This window comes from Elgaria multicarinata, chromosome 6 (assembly GCF_023053635.1).
Source record: "Elgaria multicarinata webbii isolate HBS135686 ecotype San Diego chromosome 6, rElgMul1.1.pri, whole genome shotgun sequence".
NCBI classification, from domain to species: Eukaryota; Metazoa; Chordata; class Lepidosauria; order Squamata; family Anguidae; genus Elgaria; species Elgaria multicarinata.
The window spans coordinates 233,086-254,026 of record NC_086176.1 but is presented as its reverse complement, the minus strand read 5'-3'; the positions used below and the strand labels follow the sequence as shown (position 1 = coordinate 254,026).

The window sequence follows — 20,941 nt, the reverse complement described above, 5'->3', positions numbered from 1 at the left end:
CCAGAGAGCTTTGGCTATGGGACAGTTTATAAATGCAATAAATAAATGAATAACTACAGTTTCTTCTCACCCTCATTACGATGGAGTAGGGTTTAAAATGAGCTCTAGCCTATGTTCGATTGGACTCTTCCTGGCCAACTTCACAATGGTTGACGTCCCACTCAATTCATTGACCACAGTGCTCTGGAAACCAGTGTGTGTGTGTCATTCTGCTTCCATTCCATAGGTATGGACACTCAGAAGCATTCATGTCAACCGCCTGGGCCATTTCTCCATTCCAGAGGTCAACCAGGGCTTTGACAAAATCACCTGCCAAGGTGACAGGAAAATCCCCAAGAGCCATCAAAAGCCATCAGGATCCATCAGTCTCTGGGGTGGACCAGCTTAATTGGTCCTCTGCCCTTGCAGAGGCTCTGAGTCCCTGCAAGTCTAAACCCCACCAAGCAGTGATCTGTCCATGTCAACGGGATACAGAAAGTTCTTCCATTCCCAGATCACCATTATCCTATCCTATGCAGAAAACCCACAGTGTGCCTTGCTGAAGGAGTAGAGCCATGAAGGCTTGAGCCACTCCCAACAAAATGGCCTCAGATTTTCCGTTGAAGTTACCCAGTACAACAAGCTGAAGAGACTCCAGCACCAATCCTGAGACCACCCTGGCTAGTTCATGAAGGGAGACTGTTGAGCAGCGGGGCAGGCAATCAACAGGCTCCCTATTCTGTCCCGAGCTCCCACCTTCAGATACGCACACTCAAGACTGGAGGACTGTGGGATGGGGCGCCCAGAGGAGGGAACAGAATCAAAACAGACCATTACGATTCTGCCTGCCTGTGCCCCAAAACTTGCCTGCTCCACCTCAGAGAATCCAGGTGAGCAAAGCTGGGAGAGATTTATTCCCCCATTCATTCAACCAGATCTCTGTGACACAGGCCAGAAAGTCAGGTTGCTTACCTATAACTGGAGTTCTTTGAGTGGTCACCTGTGCATTCACATGCATCACACACACACACACACACACACACACACACACACACACACACACAGGCTCTGCACCTGCACCGAGCTCGCTTCAGGAAACTTCTATGGCTGAGGAATGTTTGGCAGGAAGCCTCCTCCACTGCGCAGACTCCAACGGCTTCCCGCCTATTCCTTCAGTTCACAGGACACCGTCATTGTGCCCCCCCCCCCGAAAGACTCTTGGTACCAATACCAAATCGATATTGACACCGAAGAGAGGATGGCAGGTGGTTTGTGTGAATGCACAGATGACCCCTCGAAGAACTTCCGTTACAGGTAAGCAACCTGACTTTCTTCTTCATGGTCTCTGTGCATCACACACATGGGCGACTAACAAGCTTACTCATCAGGATGTGGGTCGGTGTCTCGCTGTAGAACAGCTGACAGTACTGTACAACCAAAAGAAGAGTCCCACCTTGCAGCCACATCAACTTCAATGGGGTCAACCATGTCACTGCCTTGCAGATATCTGCTAGTGGCATTCCCCTTCAAAAAGCCATGGATGTCGCAGTTGCTCTAGTTGAGTGCGATCTGACCTTCTCTGAAAGTTGCAGCCCTGAGTTCTCACAGGCAAGAGTGATTGTTTGAACCACCCACGCTGCTAGTCTCTGGGGAGATACCAGAGAGCCTTTCTTTGATCCTCCATAGCAGACAAATAGTCTGGGAGAGGTACGTGGCTCAGTCCTTGCCTGATAGATGCCGAGCGCCCTTCAAATGTCGAGGGGGAGCAACAATGCCTCCATCAGTGTTGACGGAGAAGGAAAGAACGCTGATAGGACTATATCCTGACCTAAGTGAAATTGAGAAACAACTTTAAGTCAGAAAGTTATGCCAGGATGAAGTACAACTTTGGTGTATCCACCCTTAGTGCACACAGTTCTCGCACTTTCCTCGCTGATGCAATCACCAAAAATTCTACTTTAAAAGGTAATTGGTGAAGATCCACGGTGGCGAGCAGTTCAAAAGGCTTCTTCGTAAGCATTTGAAGAACCTTTGATAAGTTCCAAGTTGATGACAGAGATTTTTATGGAGGCCCTTGAAGGAATTGTTTCACTAAAGGATGTCTAAATACAGAATGCCAGTCAACTTGGTTATACCTGTTCAAAACAGCTGCAAGATACACCCTAATAGAGGAGTGCTTCAGACCTTTCTCATGGAGCAGACCTTAGCCCTGCTTGTCTCCTAAGGGCAATCATTCCCACCATAGCTTTGGTGTCAGGTTGCAGTAATTGTTGCCTGGCTAACTTTGTTGCTTCAGCTTGAAAATCCCTGGCAAGTTCTCGTTGGTCATCGGGGAGGAAATTGCAGAGGGATCCCATCTGTGTGGTGTAGTGGCTAAGGTGTTGGACAGGGAGTCGGGAGATCCGGGTTCTAGTCCCCACTTGGCCAGGGAAACCCACTGGGTGACTTTGGGCCAGTCACAGACTCTCAGCCCAACCCACCTCACAGGGTTGTTGTTGTGAGGATAAAATGGAGAGTAGGAGGAGGATGTACACCGCCTTGGGTTCTTTGGAGGGGGGAAAAGGCAGGATATAACTACAACAATAAATAAATAAATAAATGGTCCAGGTCCGCTTGATACAATAGAATGCGGGAGGTACAGTTCCAGCAGGGGTGGTCGCCCATCGGCGCTGATGGAGACCTGCGATGGCTAATGTATTGACTCTGGCAGTTCCATAGGTACTGGTAGTCTCGATGTGGAAGATAACCCCATGGATCCCAGTGATAATACCAGAGCCTCTCTCCCAGTCCGAGCATGGAGACATTTACTTATTCTGAAAATGTCGGGATTGAGGTTGGGGATTGAGGTTCTCTACTAAAGCTGGAGGTGACGCAGCTCTGGTATCGATGCGTTGCCTTGGACGCGGTATGTCTCAATCTCAAGATGAAATTGAGTCTCTGAACTTCCCATCCAATACTGATGATATCAGTACCAAGACTTGAATTGGAGCCAGTTCCTCGACAGCAGGAGCAGCTAGAGTGTCAACTCTAACTAGGGAGTCTAAAAGTGGAGGGGAGACAGTATGTCCCCTTGAGAAGTCAATAGGGTCGCCCTTTTTGAATAATTCCTTTTCTTTTTCTTCTGGTGCCTGTTGGCGGTTTTAGACAAAGTTTTAGCCTTTTTAGAAATCTTTTCGGCTAACGAAACAGTCAAGGATCTGCTTTGAATTGTGGGGTCAGAACAGCCCAGGGCTAGAGCTGGAGCTGGCGATAACGGAGATCATGATCTTCTTCTTCCCTCCCTAGAAGACTTCACCATATTTTTCAATTTTGAAGATGATGATGCATCCGTTTGGTTTGAGCATTCTGCACTAGTTTGTTTTGGGTGACCTGCTACCTTGAGTGCTCCCTCTCCCACAAAATTGAATGTAGACAACCTGCACAGCGCCTGCGAGTTTGTTTAGTGAACGACATACTGTGGTGACAAGCCTCTACTATATGTCCCTCATCAAGGCAAATCAGGCACAGGGAGAGACCATCTGTGGGGTGGGGGGGTGGGGAGCTTCCCTCCACAATGGGGCGCACTTTCTAAATGGTGCCTTTTAAGGCCACATGCCCAGAGGCGAAGATAGAGCAATCAAATATCACCAGAAAAAGGCAGGAAGAAAAATAAAAGACACTTAACAAGAAAGATTTAACAAGAGGATTGGAAGTAAGAAAGATAAAAAAAAATAGCTACAATAAATCCCCCAGAACGGTCAAAAGACCAAGAAGTCCATTTATGTGAGCTACCACAACGAAGAACTGGGGGAAGAGGCGGAAGGCTGTTGGGAGGGTGTGCAGTGGGATGCTGGGGGAGGGTTCCTGCCTAAAATGCCTCAGCTATAGACATTTGCAGAAGCGAGCTCCATGCAGCAAAGAAGACTACGAAGACCAGTATGCTCATCCAGGATCAGGTCCTGGATGGCTGTTGCTTCCCCATTCACCGACCTAGCATTCAGCAGCAATACCTCCAACCCAGGGGGACTGTCAACAAAGCTAGAGAAGTCCTACTTAGAGTAGACCCACTGAAATGAATGAGACTTAAGTTAGTCATGACTAAAGAGTCCCATTCATTTCAATGGTTCTACTCTAAGTAGATTCTGCCCCACACACCCTATTTTGTAAACAGCACAGCTGTCATAGGAATATACACCAATCCAGGATTTGTCAGATGTTCTTATTGTTGGCATCCCAAAGTTAACTCATTTTCTACTAGAGCAGCTAACTCTTTATTACGGAAAATAAAATCTGAAACTGCTAAGAATTTAAGAGTTTACAGTCGTTCTCAATTGCTCTGGTCTCACAGTATTTATTATTTTAACATGTAACCCTTTTTCAATGAAAATCATACCTTCATTGCATACCGTAAACTCCAGGCATCATAGTAAGTACTTGGCATGAACAATGCAAGGATCAGCTCTTCCATATTTCCACTTAGCTCTGACTTCAGGTCTTTAATTAAATCCTGTTAGGTTACAAAGTGAATATCAAAAAGACAAACAATTCATAGCTTGGCATTTCTTTTGCTTACTAGAGTCTAGTGAGACATTTTTTTCAAAATAGAAAATAAGGAAGTCATCAGGATAGATCAGTTTATTACAACATTTCTAGTCTTTCGAATTAGAAGATAACTGAGAAAAGCCATGGTTGAGAAATCACTTTCTATTTTTGACAGAATTCAAATGCAACCTTTTCTAGCATCAAAACAGGATTTCCTACTGAAGAATTGCTGCACTACTGAATTGCTGTGCTACCTTTGATACTGATATATGTCAATTCTAGTACCTCAACTAAGCCCACTTTATTCTTTTATGTCAAAAATCCAATTGGCCTCAACCATTCACAATATGAAAAAAATGTTCAGAGAGTTGAGAACATCAGAAGAGCCCTGATGCTGGATCAGGCCAAGGATCCATCTAGTCCAGCACTCTGTTCGCACAGCGGCCAACTAGCCATCGGCCAGGGACCCACAAGCAGGACACGGGGCAAAAGCACCCTCCCACCCATGTTCCCCAGCAACAGGTGTATATAGGCTTACTGCCTCTGATACTGGAGGTAGCACACAGCCATCAAGACTAGTAGCCATTGATAGCCTTTGCCTCCAGGAATTTATCCAACCCCCTTTTAAAGCCATCCAAATCGGTGGCCATCACCACATCTTGTGGTAGTGGATTCCATAGTTTAACGAAGTGCTGTGTGAAGAAGTCCTTTGTTTTAAAGGAGAACCTCTGCTTGAAGAAAATGTCATTCTTCAGCACATGCTGAACATGAGCACAGCGAGAGGACTCATTCAGTCTTAGTTTTCTTGACGACAGTTGCAGGGTGGAGCTAGTTTGATCCTATGAAGTAGAATAGTCTCTGGATATGCCTGCTAACTTTCATGTGACGTTTCAGTCTTCATGGAAAATATCAAATTGCATTGCGTTTCACACACGCCCTGTCTCCCTTGAAAATGGATGCAGTGATTCAAAGGTGGTAGAATTCTATATCCTTGAAATGTAGAATTGTTCCTGTGCACTAAATTTCATTCTAATTACTAAATGTTCAGCAGTGTTATCATATTACGTATAAGCTGGCAAGCACACAAAATGCCAGAGGAGTCAAGCTACAGACCTCACTTTGCTCAGATAGTTAAACACACAAGCTGTCCCATCTGTTATATTGCTAATTTGCCTCCCTTCTTGACGATTAAAAAAGAATCACCTGTAATCATACCTTGCCATACATAGTCTTAAAAGCAGCCTTAATTTGTTGCCTCTGTCCATTGGAGCGGTTGGCTACAACATCAATGATTGCTTGTTCATCCGTTCCTAGGGAGCAAGAAGGCAAGTGTCATTCCATATTGAGCCAATTTTATGCATGCAGCATTCCCTTTATTCTACACACCCAAACATTTGGGGCAAAAGGCTGCTGTAGTTAGGGCTTTAGAAATGCCCCCACGTTTATGGATTTGCTATACAATTACCTCTCTACTTCACAGTGTGAATTTTCAGAGATATCACAGGGTTGCATAAAGCATGTTTTTAGCAGTCCAGGCTGTGGAGAAAAGATTTCGAACATGGGGACCTTGTCTGGTGAAAACTCCAAAATCCACTGGGCTATTGTTGAGGGCTTACTGAGGTCCACCACTGCATCTCATTCTAGCCTCTCCCACGGCTACTATTCTTTGTCACCCTTTCTAGGCTCATCTGTTCCATGCCCCTTTGCCCTTTGCTCTGTCCCAATATCTCACCAAAAAAATTCAAAATATCAGAAACCATTGAGCCAAGGAAACAGGAAAAGAAATATTTTTTGGGGGGGGAGAATCTCCATCTATGTAATTAACTCAAGAGGATGATTTACCCCAAGTAAGGTCAAAAGCTACAGTAACTATTTACCAGTTAGAAATATCCAATTAAATTAGAGAAAAGCTTTTGGCCTCTGGGCTCAAACAAGTTTAAACGTGACTACTGTATAAACCACAAAACGCAACAGCTCTTACCAAACCCCTTCATAGCCTTGCGCAGAATTTCAGCATCTCTCCCTGCATCAAAGTTAGGAGCTGGTCGAATTGTGCCTTGCATACTCTGAGTCATTGCTGCAGGCTGAAAATGAAAAGTGTTTGAGTTACCATATTATTTGCTTCATATGAAGTGCTTATTCAGTTTTATGCACTTGGCCAAACTCTATAATGTTCTTCAAGTACATGCTGGAATTATTTCGTGTCACAATCCTGAAATCTTCAGGTACACCTTTCAAAGACTGTAGAAGTGCTACAGTTTATTTATTTATTTATTTATTACATTTCTATACTGCCCAATAGCCAGAGCACTCTGGGCGGTTCACAAAAATTGGGATATAGTTGGGATATAGAACAAAAGCGGATTCTGAATTAAATGAGATTTTTTTAAAAACACACAACTGATATTGGAAATTAAAATTCTGATCTCTAGAGAAACATATTTTTGCCTCCCATCTATTCTTTTAACTCACTCTTGCAGAAGTCATTCTCTCCTTGTGTACTCTAACTCCCAATCTTACTTTCTGGTTCATTATTACCATCGCTTATTCATAAATCAGGTAATCCATTGTTACCATAAGAGTGTCTCTAAACAGAACTGAAATCATGTTGCACCATGTCCTGATTTGCTGGTCCGTGGCCGATGGCTGGTTGGCCACTGTGTGAACACAGTGCTGGACTAGATGGATCCTTGGTCTGATCCAGCAGGGCACTTCTTATGTTCCAATTTGCAATAAATATGGTTTGCCCAATTTGGATGCCATGACGAACTATGTTTATCATGAACCAAGAAATGAAATGGAATTGACGCACACAAGGAGATTATGACTTGTACAACTTGAGGCACAGCCTGATTTCATGGATTGGTTGTAATGATTGAATTCGGTCAATATGTTTGATAGAAAGTCACACTGAAAGATGTGGTGAGGAAGTTTGTGCTGGTATGGGGTGGGCATGAGTCAGGAATGCTTGGGTCTGAGTGTGTAAGGATCTTGGATAGCACTTGGGCTTTCTAACTCGAGGATGATCTGCTTTTTGTATGATCTAAGTCCAAAAGGTAACAAGCATTCATAGGATGATGCCTAGTTCTATGTTGCTGCAGCACGCTTTTTGCTGCTGAGCTTTTGAGATTGGACAGGATAAAACTCTAAGCAAGTGTTCTCTCATATTTTATAGAAAACCTCCAAAAAAAACATTTGCCCTAGGAAGTGCTAAATCTCCCTTGCTTAAGTGGAGGGTCCAACTTGCGCAATGCAATCAGCAGGACCCATCCCTTGCAGAAAGGAATCAGTGGGGAGGAAAAGGATCGGTGGGGGTGCAAATGCATCTGTGGACGGTGCTCCACTGGCAGTTAGTTCCATTTCTGAATTGCTCTTAAAATGTAGGAAATTTATCCTAATATACAAAGTTTTAAACGATTTATACTGCAATCCACCCTATTTTACAGCAATATAGGCAACTTAAGTTTATTTAGGTGGCCTGAAATAGAAGTCCTCTAAATTCCCCTTGCTTTCTAAAGACTAATTCAAAGGGAAAGCCAGAATGCTATTGTTCACCAAGACTAAGGGATATTTATATCACTTCCTAGCTTCCCATGCTATACTTAAGGATGAGCACAGATTTCTCAAATACACAACTGAAGATGCATTATGCATTATCATGCAGAACTGGACTGTAGATTTCTCTTTGTTAAAACAATTTACATTTTGTCTCCAAACAATATTATCCAATTTTATAACGAGACTGGGAGTGACATACCTGAGGTGTTGGTGTAGGTGTTTGTCCACCAGGATATCCAGCTTAAGAAAGGAAGACAAAAGTATAAATTTGGGAGATGATTATCATAGATTCTTGTTTTTGTATTGTTTTTATTATGAAAATGTTCTTAATAGTGTAATTTAAGCTGTGGTTTTAATACTGCATTTTAAGCAGTTATTTTAATATTGTTATATGTATAAACTGCTTAGGGATTTTATTTTATTAAGCAGTATATGACTGGGTTCAGACAACACAATAACCTATGGTGGTTTAAATCATCAACAATTGGTTATTTAACCCACCATGGGTTATCATGTTGTGTGACACGAGTTTTTAAACAATGGTTGTTTATTTGGCCAAAATAACCAATGCAAATAACCAACACTGTGCAGAGTTGGCTATTTGAACTACTGTTGGTTATCGTGTGGTATGGAGGACACCGTTGATTATTTCCTCAGCCACTGTTGGTTATTTCGTCAGCCATGGAGTCACAAGGCAAGAGTGATCAAAGTGGCGGTGGCTGCTCTAGTCCAGCTGGCAGGATAGATTTCCAATCAGCAATGGCTGATGGGATATTAGTGGGAGGACTGGGGGAGGAGAGGGGGAGCGTGAGATGAGTGAGTCAACTCAGCGTGGAATAATAGTCAACTCAACGATGATCTTAATCTACATTACGGTTTACCATTTTATTTATTTATTTATTACACTTATATACTGCCCCCATAGCCAGGGGTCTCTGGGCGGTAAACGAGTATACAAAATTTAAAATTCTAAAACACAGAACATACACACATAAAATACTAAAAACCGTTAAAAAACTAAACATGTGGGTGATTAAGATGTGCCACCATATGCCTGGGCAAAGAGGAAAGTCTTAACAGTATTATCACGTTGTGCGGGGAGTACCCTCTAGATAAACAACTGTGGAGTTGATTATTACCCCACCGTTGACTCCCATGTTGTCTGAACGCAGCCTATAAGGATTAATAAATAAAATCATAAATAGCATTTTCTGTGCAGAGCTGATCATGCCAAAGCTTCAGGGCTTGTAAAGAAGTGTGCAGGCTCCACGAGTGCACACCACATGGTGTCACTTTCTATCCCACGCTGCATTCCTGCCTTTGTTCTCTTTCCTGCCTTCAGAACCAACTATTCATGGAGGTTTCTTTAATTATTTCTAAGGTCTTTACAACGTTGCCTGAATTTCTCAAGCCAACAAATACAGGTTAGGCAGTGGGACTACAGTAACGCTCCGTGCACCAGCAAGAGCGTAAACCAGGATTAGGAGATCAGGGTGACGCCCACAGGCTCACAAAGCCCCTCTGCCTAATTCCTCACCCTTTTGCACCAATTTCTCTCCTTCTCCTCTTGGTTAATTTAACGATGGTGTGGTTAGTGTTGTTTCTCTATTAGTGCTGGACAGGGGAACCATAACCAGCTTCTAAACCTGTTTCAAAAGTTAACTGCAGCAGCACCCGTGCAATTGCCTCCAGGATCATGCAGGATCACCGGCGAGGTTACAATTCAGCTAGAACTATGTCGAGATGCCATTTCCATGAATCAGTGCCTCCACATGAGGTCTATTCACAAGGCTGCTGCAACCGTACTTAGGATACAACCCTATGTAGAATTAGACTGAGAAAAAAACATACCAGCTGGGGAATTTTGAAGGAATTATTTTCTATCTGAACATGCATAAGATTGCATCCTTAATCACTATTTCACACTCAGTCGCCAGAAAAAAAGGTTTGTTGATACAACCAAGTTTGTATCTAAGTTTGCTTCACCAGTCTTGCATTTCAGAAGATGCAACCCACCTCTGAAGCAAGCAAAGCTACAATTAATTCTTTTTACAGAGTATCTGAGGAGAGTAACTGTGCATACCTGGTATTTGTGCTGGTCCACCTCCACCATACATTTGGGATGGAGGCTGTGGGTAGCCAAAGCCAGAGCCGTTAGAGGGTGCTCCAAACCCAGCACCTGGGATAAGTACAAGGTTTTCAGAATGAATAAGACTTGAATATAATGCAAATGTAACCAAAACACCACTTACAAAAAACAATCTCTAATACATCAATTCAAATAGCTACAAAATTTGCTGCTAACTCCAGAGTATGTGGAATATCATGTGTACATATGTAACAATATCATTATAAGACACCTAGCAAGTCTTCCTTTTCTGGCTTATGTTACCCTCATATTCTATGCAACTGCTTATTTTCCTGAAGGGGAACAATGCCTTCAAACTTTGATTGTACATAGAGCTTTACTAACCCAAAGGTGCTGTGGAAACATTTGGGTCAGTTTCATTAAGTCTAAGTTAGAATAAACAGGGCAGCTTCCTGTTAGGGTTAGGGCCTATACCATTCCACTACCATCCAAGCCTTCTCCCATCCACACTGCATGCCCTACCTAGATATTCAAAGGTATGGATGAGAAGTTAGGTTACTTTGAAATGTTATCTGTTTAATAACCTACCTTATTTAACCACCATGATCCTACTAAATCTTTCTTCATGTTGGGTATCACGCTTTGACTAAGTGTCTTTCATGCCCAGGAACTTTCCCAAATGAGCCAGGTAGCTCCTTCATGCTACAGGCTATGACAGTGAAGGGGGATGGGTTGGAGACTCACTCAGAAGGGGACGAGGGAGTTTAGGCTGTCTGTCCCCAATGCCACCATCTGAAGTTTAGCTGACTCTGGCTAAACATGGTTCTGGTGTTACGGCCATTTTTTTTTAAAAAAAGCCTTTCATCCATTATGTTGACACTAAATAGGGTTGGGACTGGTCCATCGCCTCTTAGTTACCTGACTCCAAGGAAGAGGTCAACACCCTTGGATGCTGCCTAAGTTGGAAAATGGGCTAGATGAGGGTCAACAAATGGTCTGGATGGGGATCATGGTTGGATCATGGTTAGACTATGGCAGTCTTTCCCAACCTCAGCTCCCATCTACCCCAGCCAGTATGGCCATTGGACAGGAATGCTAGGAGTCATAGTCTAAAACCAGTGGCGTAGTGGTAAATTTTGAAGTGCAGGCACTCATCATGACAGTCCCCATGGCCATCCCCCAAGAACAGTCCAAACATTCAGGCGGCTATGTTGACCCACATCAACAAACCAGTTCTAGCTGTTTTTTTTATCTCCAGCAGAAGCAGGTCTTTTATAAAGACCATTAAGGTCTGAAATGCCCACTGAAGACCAGGCTACACCAAAATCATTTGCATTACAAAAAGGAACAATGTATTGCTGCTGGGAAAATTCATTTCCCCCCAGCTACTCTTAGGTTTGCAGCTAAACTGAGAAGGAACAGGGAATTCTGAGGGGTGTGTGGTGGGCTGGCCAATGACATGAGCATCCCTGTTAATCAAAAGGTGCCAGCGCTGTATGCCTGTGAGCCACAGTCCCACTGCATCACTTTCCAAAACATCTGGAGATCACCAGGAAGGCCGACTATTGCAATGCGCACTACACAGGGCTACCCTTGGAACGCCTACAAAAGCTTCCGTGCGTGCAAAATGCAGCAGCTACCCTGCTATTCAGTGCATAGTATTGTGATCACATCACCCCAATACTGAAAGATCTGCACTGGCTGCCAATTGTTTTCTTTGATCAAATCAAGTTGTTATTTGTGACATAACGAACTCAAACACAATAGCATAATAACATTTCTGTCTTCCTTATATTTCTAGAACAAGACAAAGGAATTCATTCAGTATTTTGGCATATTACCTCCAGGATATGTTGGCATCCCGCCAGGCTGAGGAGCCCCAGGATATCCACCAGGTGCAGAGGGATACCCACCAGGTGCAGGGGGGTATCCTGCAGTTCCCGGGAAGCCACCAGCTGGTGGTGCAGCAGGATATGCACCACCTCCCATGGGTGGGAAGCCGCCAGGCACAGCAGGGTAAGGATACTGACCAGCAGGTGGATAACCAGACTCTTGCCCTGTAGGCTGAACGCAAGCAGTAAATCATGTGTTAGTACATTTGAGAAAGAGACCGTAGATTAAACTCATACATTATATATGTACCATTACTCATTAAATTAATTAATCTGAGGACTTTACAACAACAAAGAAATTCACAGAAGATTAAAATTCTATACTGAGCTGGACAACATCTGTCAGGGATGCTTTAGGGTGGATTCCTGCACTGAGCCGGGGAGGGGGGTTGGGCTAGATGGCCTTATAGGTCCCTTCCAACTCTACTATTCTATGATTCTATGAGGCTCTCACTTAAATAAACATGCAGGGAACAATGTAAACCAGACCGTTAACACTTAATATAATAGATGCAAAAAAAAAAATTAAAATTTTATTTGTCAAGACCAGAGGCTGTAGAATAAAGCCCCGAAACTATTAAAAGCAGATAAATGGGATAAATCTGGAATCTGATTCTGTACTCAAAGCATTCATTTCATAGAATCATAGAATAGCAGAGTTGGAAGGGGCCTACAAGGCCATCGAGTCCAACCCCCTGCTCAATTCAGGAATCCACCCTAAAGCATCCCCAACAGATGCTTGTCAGCTGCCTCTTGAATGCCTCTAGTGTGGGAGAGACCACAATCTCCCTAGGTAACTGATTCCATTGTCGCACTGCTCTAACAGTCAGGAAGTTTTTCCTGATGTCCAGCTGGAATCTAGCTTCCTTTAACTTGAGCCCGTTATTCCATGTCCTGCACTCTGGGATGATAGAGAAGAGATCCTGGCCCTCCTCTGTGTGACAACCTTTTAAGTATTTGAAGAGTGCTATCATGTCTCCCCTCAATTTTCTCTTCTCCAGGCTAAACATGCCCAGTTCTTTCAGTCTCTCTTCATAGGGCTTTGTTTCCAGACCCCTGATCATCCTGGTTGCCCTCCTCTGAACACGCTCCAGCTTGTCTGCATCCTCCTTGAATTGTGGAGCCCAGAACTAGACGCGATACTCTAGATGAGGCCTAACCAGGGCCGAATAGAGAGGAACCAGTACCTCACGTTATTTGGAAGCTATACTTCTATTAATGCAGCCCAAAATAGCATTCACCTTTCTTGCAGCCCTTTCGCACTGTTGGCTCATATTCAGCTTGCGATCTACAACAATTCCAAGATCCTTCTCATTTGTAGTATTGCTGAGCCAAGTATCCCCCATCTTGTAACTGTGCCTTTGGTTTCTATTTCCTAAATGTAGAACTTGGCATTTATCCCTATTAAATTTCATTCTGTTGTTTTCAGCCCAGCACTCCAGCCTATCAAGATCACTTTGAAGTTTGTTTCTGTCTTCCAGGGTATTAGCTATCCCACCCAATTTTGTGTCATCTGCAAATTTGATCAGTGTTCCCTGCACCTCCTCGTCCAAATCATTAATAAAAATGTTGAAGAACACTGGGCCCAGGACTGAGCCCTGCGGTACCCCACTCATTGCCTCTCCCCAGTTTGAGAAGGTTCCATTGATAAGTACTCTTTGAGTCCGATTCTGTAGCCAACTAGTTTGTTAATCAGAATGTCATGTGGTACTTTGTCAAAAGCTTTGCTGAAGTCAAGATATATGATGTCCACAGTGTTCCCATGGTCCACAAGGGAGGTTACCTTATCAAAAAATGAGATCAAATCTGTCTGTCAGGACTTGTTCTTGACAAATCCATGTTGGCTTCTAGGGATCACCGCATTGATTTCAAGGTGTTTACAGATTGACTTCTTTATAATCTGCTCCAGACTTTTCCCAGGGATGGATGTCAGACTGACTGGTCTGTAGTTCCCAGGTTCCTCCTTTTTGCCCATTTTGAAGATAGGGACAAAGTTAGCCCTCCTCCAGTCGTCCGGCACCTCACCCATCTTCCATGATTTTGCAAAGATAATAGACAAAGGTTCTGAGAGTTCTTCCGCTAGCTCCTTCATTACTCTAGGATGCAGTTCATTGGGCCCTGGAGAGTTGAACTCATTCAAGGAAATTAGGTGTTCTTTGACCATTTGTTTATCAATCTCAAACTGTAATCCTGCCCCCTCAACTTCTGCTTCACTTTTTCCAGGGGGGTCATAGACCCGCTTATGGGAGAAGACTGAGGCAAAGTAGGAATTGAGCACTTCAGCCTTTTCTTTGTCATCTGTTATCAATTTGCCATCCTCATTAAGCAGTTGAACCACCATTTCTTTTCTCTGTCTTTTACTACTCACATATCTGAAGAAAGCCTTTTTATTGCTTTTAGCATCCCTCGCTAATCTCAGCTCATTCACAGCTTTAGCCTTCCTGACGCCATTTCGGCACTTCTACGCCACTTGTCTGTACTCTTCTTTTGTAGCCTGGCCTTCCTTCCACTTCCTATATGTATCCCTTTTTGTTTTCAAGTCATCTCTAAGCTTTTTGTGGAGCCACATTGGTTTCCTCTGTTGTCTTCTATCTTTTCTCCTTGGTGGAATTGTCTGTAACTGTGCCTTTAAAATTTCCTTTTTTAAATACTCCCACCCATCCTGCACTCCTTTTCTCAGTAGGCTCATTTGCCATGGGACCTTACTTATCATAGTTCTGAGTTTATTAAAATCAGCTTTGCTAAAATCCAGAGTACGTGTATGGCTACACTCAACTTTTGTCTCCTTCATAATCAAGAATTCAAGTATGATGTGGTCACTTTCCCCCAGAGTTCCCGTAACTGCCACTTTATCCACTAAGTCATCCCTATTGGTCAATATCAAGTCAAGGATTGCCGATCCTCTAGTTCCTTCCTCCACTTTCTGTAGGAGAAAGTTATCACCCACACATGTCAGGAATTTCTTGGAAGGGCCACTTTTGGCAGTATTGGTCTCCCAACAGATATCAGGGTAATTGAAGTCCCCCATCACTACTACATCACACTTCCTTGAAACACTGGCAATTTGTTTCTCAAAAGTTTCATCCTCGTTTTCTCCTTGATTGGGTGGTCGGTAGTAGACTCCAACTATCATGCTCCTTTTATTCCTTGCCCCATTTATTTTAATCCAGATGCTCTTGATGGGGCTCCCAGTCTGATCCACCTGTATTTCTGTGCAGGGATAGGTATTTTTAACGTATAGTGCAACTCCACCTCCCTTTCTATTTCTTCTGTTCTTTTTGAACAAGTTATATCCTTCAATTGCTATATTCCAGTCATGGGAGTCATCCCACCACGTTTCAGTTATACCTATCAAGTCGTATTTGCCTTCATGTAATAAGAGTTCAAGTTCATTCTGTTTGTTTCCCATGCTCTGGACATTAGTATATAGACATCGAAGACCATGTTTTATAGTCTGGCTTTGTTCCTACATTGTTGCAGACACTATTTTGGGGCACTATTGGAGCTGTTCTCTGTACTGTGGTGCCTTGGCCTTCATCCATTGTTGCCTCGAGGTTTATGTCTCCCGCCCCCGTAAGATTCAGTTTAAAGCCCTCCTGATCAAGTGGCTGAACACATTCTTTCCAGCCCTTGTGAGGTGCAACCCATCCCTTGCCAGCAGTCCATGTTCCAAGTAGCGTAGCCCGTGGTCCCAGAATCCAAAATTCTCACGTCGGCACCACCTTCGTAGCCAGTCGTTCATCCGGAGTATTTTTCTTTCCCTTTCTAATCCTCTTCCAAGAACCGGGAGGATGGATGAGAAAACTACCTGGGCCCCAAAGTTCTTCAGTTTCCTTCCCAGAGCTTCATAGTCTGAAATGATTTCTTCGTAGCTCTGCTTGGCGACATCATTTGTTCCCACATGGATGAGAAGAAAGGGGTATGTGTCCGTGGACTTTATGTGTTTCGGTAACCCTTCAGTCACATCTCTAATCTGTGCTCCAGGGAGACAGCACACCTGGCGAGTCCATGGGTCTTCACGACATACTTGGGTTTCAATCCCACGCAGCAGGGAGTCTCCCACAACGACTACTCTTCTCTTCTTCTTGGTTGACCTACCTTCTGCCTCTTGTTCATTGTTGCACGGTGTCTCCTGTACTTCTTCCTCTGCAAACTGTCCTTCAGACTCATCCTCCAGAAGCTGAAAGCGGTTGCTTAACTCTAATGGTTCCACTGGTGCAGAATGCCTTCTAGTTCTTCTGCTCCTAACTGTCACTCTTTTCCAGAGAGTTTCCTCTTCATTGGCTTTCCTCCCCTCAGCATACTCCACTTCTGCTTCAGCTGGCTGTTGCTCTTCAATCCCATGTGCTTCTTGTTGCTGTTGCAGTTCCACCGTTCGGTCTAAGAACTCCTCGTCTTCTCTTATTCTTTGGAGGGTGGACACTCGCCGCTCAAGTCCTCTCACTTTTTCTTCCAAAAGTGCCACCAGCTTGCACTTGTTGCAGGTATACGCCATGTTGAGCTCAGGCAGAAACACGAACATTGCACACCCTTTGCAGGTTACCACCTCTAGGGGCTCCTTTCCATCCATATCGTCTATTTCTGCTTTGGTTTTTTCCTTTTTGATTATAGTGGAATTGCTTTTGCTTTGTCCTGTCCTCTCTGAAGGTACACAACTATATGAGTATGTCTTAAGGGAAAATAAGATTTTTTGGTTGGTTTTTTTTTTTTTTTGGTTTTGTGGGTGGGTGGGTTTCTCTTTATGTTTTTCTTTGTTTCCCCCCCTCTTTTTTTTCTTAGAGGCCTCCCCCTTAGCCTCCCCTGCCGAACTCCCCCTGTCAAACTCCTGTTTGCTCTTCCTGTTTGCTCGCTCTCTGGGAACTGGCTTACTTTTCTAGCTTCTACTTGAGCTGGGCCAGCTGCTCTTCCCCGCTTCTGCTCAGCTCCCAGTCAGGAAACAGACTGAGGTCACTGGGAGGCCAACAACAATCAACAGCAATCAGGCCACTGATTGCTGAGTACAAAGTACAATCAGCACTCAGGCCACACCCCCTTCAGGCCCTGCAGCAACTCTCCACACCGACCCTCTTCACTCAGCAGTCAGGAGCACATGGCAAGCACACGGACTCTTTGAATTGGCAGCCTCCTGGATTTCCTTGAGGCTTCTCTTGTTCCCCTTTCCTTGGTCTCCTCTTCCCCTGCACTCCCCCTGTCAAACTCCTGGTTTATTGAACTCCTAGTTTATTGAAGTAAATTAGTTTACTTCAATAAACTAATTTCTATTATATGTCTATTATTATAGACAACTGTTCATCAAGAAAACAAAAAGTATATAATTTTTATTATACTGAGAGCAAGGTCAGTTATATCTAGAAATACAATTATGTAATCACAAAACTACTTTTCAGTTAAAACATTCACAAGAGTGTTAAGATTCCCAACAGATAGGATTGAAAGAACCAACAAGTGGAAGGAAAGTGGCTGCTGGTGCCATTCTGCAAAATCTCAAAGAAAAGAATGGATGACAATGCCACAATTATATGCAGGGTTTATAAAGTTTTTCAGGTTTCTGCTTGTGCAAGAGGTTGCACCAACTCTGCAGGCGGGGTGTGGGGGTAGGTGGGGTGGATGGTTCACCCCCAGAGGTTGATAAATACAGATGGATTTCTGAGGCTCCTTGGAGATTTTCCTGCAGGCTTAGCTTATGAGGTCTTGGTCACTACTTGGAATGAGGAGATGACCTGGCCTATCAATCTGATCGCTCCCAAACGTCCCCAACTTAAACTGCAAAACTGTCACCTCCTTGGTATTCCAAGGAACTAAAGGCAATGAAATTAGTAGAATGCAAATGGCGGAAGATTTATCAGGAATACAATCAAACACAGGTAAAAATCCATTTGCAATCTTATTCTGTGGTGGTGAAGAAATTATTAATATTAGTATTAGTATATATTGCATTTATATCCTGCCTTTTTTCCTCCAAGGAACCCAAGGTGGCAGACATAATCCTCCTCTCCATTTTTTCCTCACAACAACAATCCTGTGAGGTAGGTTGGGCTGAGAGTCTGTGACTGGCCCAAATTCACCCAGTGGGTTTCCATGGCTGAGTGGGGACTGGAACCCGGATCTTCCGACTCCCTGCCAAACACTTTAGTCACTACACCATGCTGGTTCTGTCACCATTGCACCTGCTTAGTATTGGCCAGACGAGCTCTTTCGCGTGGTTAAAAGTCACAAGAGCTTGATCTCTCAGAGGCCCACTGGGAGCAATTTGCTAGACATTTGGCAGATAAAGTTATTCATATTCATGCCAACTCAGATGGCATTGTTCTGGCAGAGCCTGAGATGGAAAGGGCTACTGGCAAATAAAAAAGAAAATCAAAGTACGGGACAGAATCCAACGGGGTGCTTACACCCCACCGATTCTCTTCCGCCCCATTGCACAAGACCCCATCATTTCGCAACAGTGATTTAGCGCTTCCAGGGGCAACCCAAAATGACTGAAAATGCTCATTTCCAGAAGGGGGCAGGTCGACAGCGCTCGCATAAGGGTGCTTCACTGACTGTCTCCTTCCAGAAATGAGCATTTCTGCTTATTTTGAGGCTTCCCCAAAGAAACGCTAAATCTCCCTTGTGTAAAAGATGCATAACGGAATGAGCAGGAACCACTGCTTGCGGAAGGGAATCGGCAGGAGTGCAAAAGCACCCCCATTAGATTCTGCCCATGAATTCAAAGTCAAAAAGACTTTATATAAAAAAAATCAAATACAGTACAATCTTCTTGTGCTATAAAAATAATAATTAATACCTCAAGAGATAATCACGTGATCTGAAAATATCAGAACACAGAACATTGCTTCATTCAAACAATTGTATTTCCCCCCACCCCACGCCTCCTCCCAGAATTGCATGTTTCTATTCACTAATGCTTAAATGCTGGGGCAGGACTGCAAAAAGAAAAGGTATTTGTATGACAGACCTTGTGAGAAACTGATGACTATCAAAATGCATCACATGACAAAAGGGTGTCATGGCTTGTGTTCTTGTGTTCTAGACTGAAGCCTCTTGAGTTTCTCCCACAGATGTCAACAGGAGCCATGGAGAACCAAGCCAGCTCCAATCCACATAACTGCATCCTGGGTACACTGATTGGTCATGCAGGAACTGACATATAATAAGCAAATTAATACTTACAGGATAACCAGGAAAAGCAGGGTAGCCAGACGGAGGATATCCTGGGTATGACATTCTGTAAAAGAAGGGAAAAGCACTTGTGAGTTGCTTACTTGTAAGTAACTTCCTCCCGTGAGTTCTTTATCTCTCAGAAGTACACGATGCAACAAAGGAGCAGGAAAAGACAGATGTGCAAGGAATGGGGGACTTTGGGGAGGTCAATCGGCTGTCATTTCAGCATACGACAACAGATCATGGTAAAAAGATGCATGACTGACGACACTGAAACAAGAGGTAGGATACCCAAGTAGACCCTAACTAAGGCAGACAGGAAGCATAGGCTAGATTTCCAGAGATAGGAGCAGGAATTACTTGTGTTGGAAGCTTATAAGCACTGTAACAGAGGTTATTTTAAGGCCAACGGCTATATGAACCTGCCATAACATTTTTGCTTATATAAAAGGGCAGCGTAGATAGCATATGATGGTGAAAGGACCAGACAGGACAGCTAAGAGAACCAAAGATTACTAGGCCTGGTAAAATATTCAGTAGGCCTAGCTTGCGTCAGAATAAATTTGGGGAAGTATTTGTATGGGGTAGTAAGATTCATCTGTACTTTGGAAAAGTTAAAGAGAACAGGTTGCAGTTACTGCATCTTTTTTAGATATGTTACCAATCACAAGGTAGAGAGATAGGGTGCTTAAAGAGAAATTAGGGATTTTTTCAAGTTTCTCTGAAATTACTCAAAACGTCAGTAATGATGTTTTCAGAAGGGAGGCACTAAGTCCATACAAACATCCACTTGTTGCCTTATTTACTCTGACTCAATAAAATTCCTGTCACCTGGCATCAAAGATCTCTACAATAACTGGCAAATTTACTTGGAAGTAAATTTTGGTCTTGGGTAACTTGGCCTAAGATCTCTAGTTTGTGGGCACATAAGCAAGTGAGTGGAACGAGGTTGGGAATTTACTAAGTCAGGTATGAGCTGCTGACTTTCAATGATTGGGGGGTTAAAGGGACCCCCGGAGCCCCATGGCAGAGAACATCTTGGTCCAAGTCAATCCATCAAGATTTAAGGCGAGGATTGGGAATTAAAGGGTCTGTGCCCCGTTGCTGCAGAAGGATGGTTGTTTTGCATTTTTTGTTTCCATGGGGTTATGACTGACGTTAATAAGGGTTATGGGAATGCATTTAAGTCTGTGCTGCCACGGTGTATGTATTTGGGCTTGGTGTGTGTGTGTGTGTGTGTGTGTGTGCGTGTGCTGGGGGTAGGGAGGAGAGTTGCATATAGTGCTTGATGTGTATATATAGTGTTTGTGTGTAGTGCTTGGTGTGGATGGATTCAATCCTTAATATAAATAATTTTCAATTTATAGTGCTGGAATTTAAGATGCTGCTGCTGGTAGAATACATGTTGACATTATTATGTGTGCCAAGTGCTTTAAATGATGCGATATACGTTTACAGCAATCAAGGTGGGCCTAAGTATGTCTCACTGAATTCAATGGGATTCACCCCCATGTAGGCCTGTGTATGTGTGTAAGAAATGGCTTGTTCCCTTCCCTCTCCTCCCCCCACCCTCCTTTGCTTTCAGTGTTGGAGAACCCAGTTCTGCTAGAAATTGTTTTATCTGTGCTGTTACTCTGGATAAATCCACAGGGGAGGAGAGGGCGGGTAGGTTGAACGGTTTGTAAATTTGGACCTGGAATCCATTTTGTTTTGCTATATAATGCATCTGAACCACATT

General features: G+C 43.6%; 1 protein-coding gene across 1 annotated transcript in view; it reads right to left on the bottom strand.

Annotated features, from left to right (window-relative positions):
* The window catches only part of ANXA7 (annexin A7), a 46,975-nt gene that overhangs the window by 18,028 nt on the left and 8,006 nt on the right, over positions 1-20,941 (bottom strand). The window contains exons 2-8 of the mRNA XM_063128865.1: positions 19,213-19,267; positions 11,989-12,211; positions 10,142-10,237; positions 8,258-8,298; positions 6,482-6,584; positions 5,716-5,810; positions 4,352-4,465 (exon numbers count right to left, since the gene is read on the bottom strand). Of these exons, the coding sequence (XP_062984935.1) occupies positions 4,352-4,465; positions 5,716-5,810; positions 6,482-6,584; positions 8,258-8,298; positions 10,142-10,237; positions 11,989-12,211; positions 19,213-19,266 (726 nt within the window). The 5' untranslated portion in view covers position 19,267. The remainder of the gene's footprint in view (positions 1-4,351; positions 4,466-5,715; positions 5,811-6,481; positions 6,585-8,257; positions 8,299-10,141; positions 10,238-11,988; positions 12,212-19,212; positions 19,268-20,941) is intronic.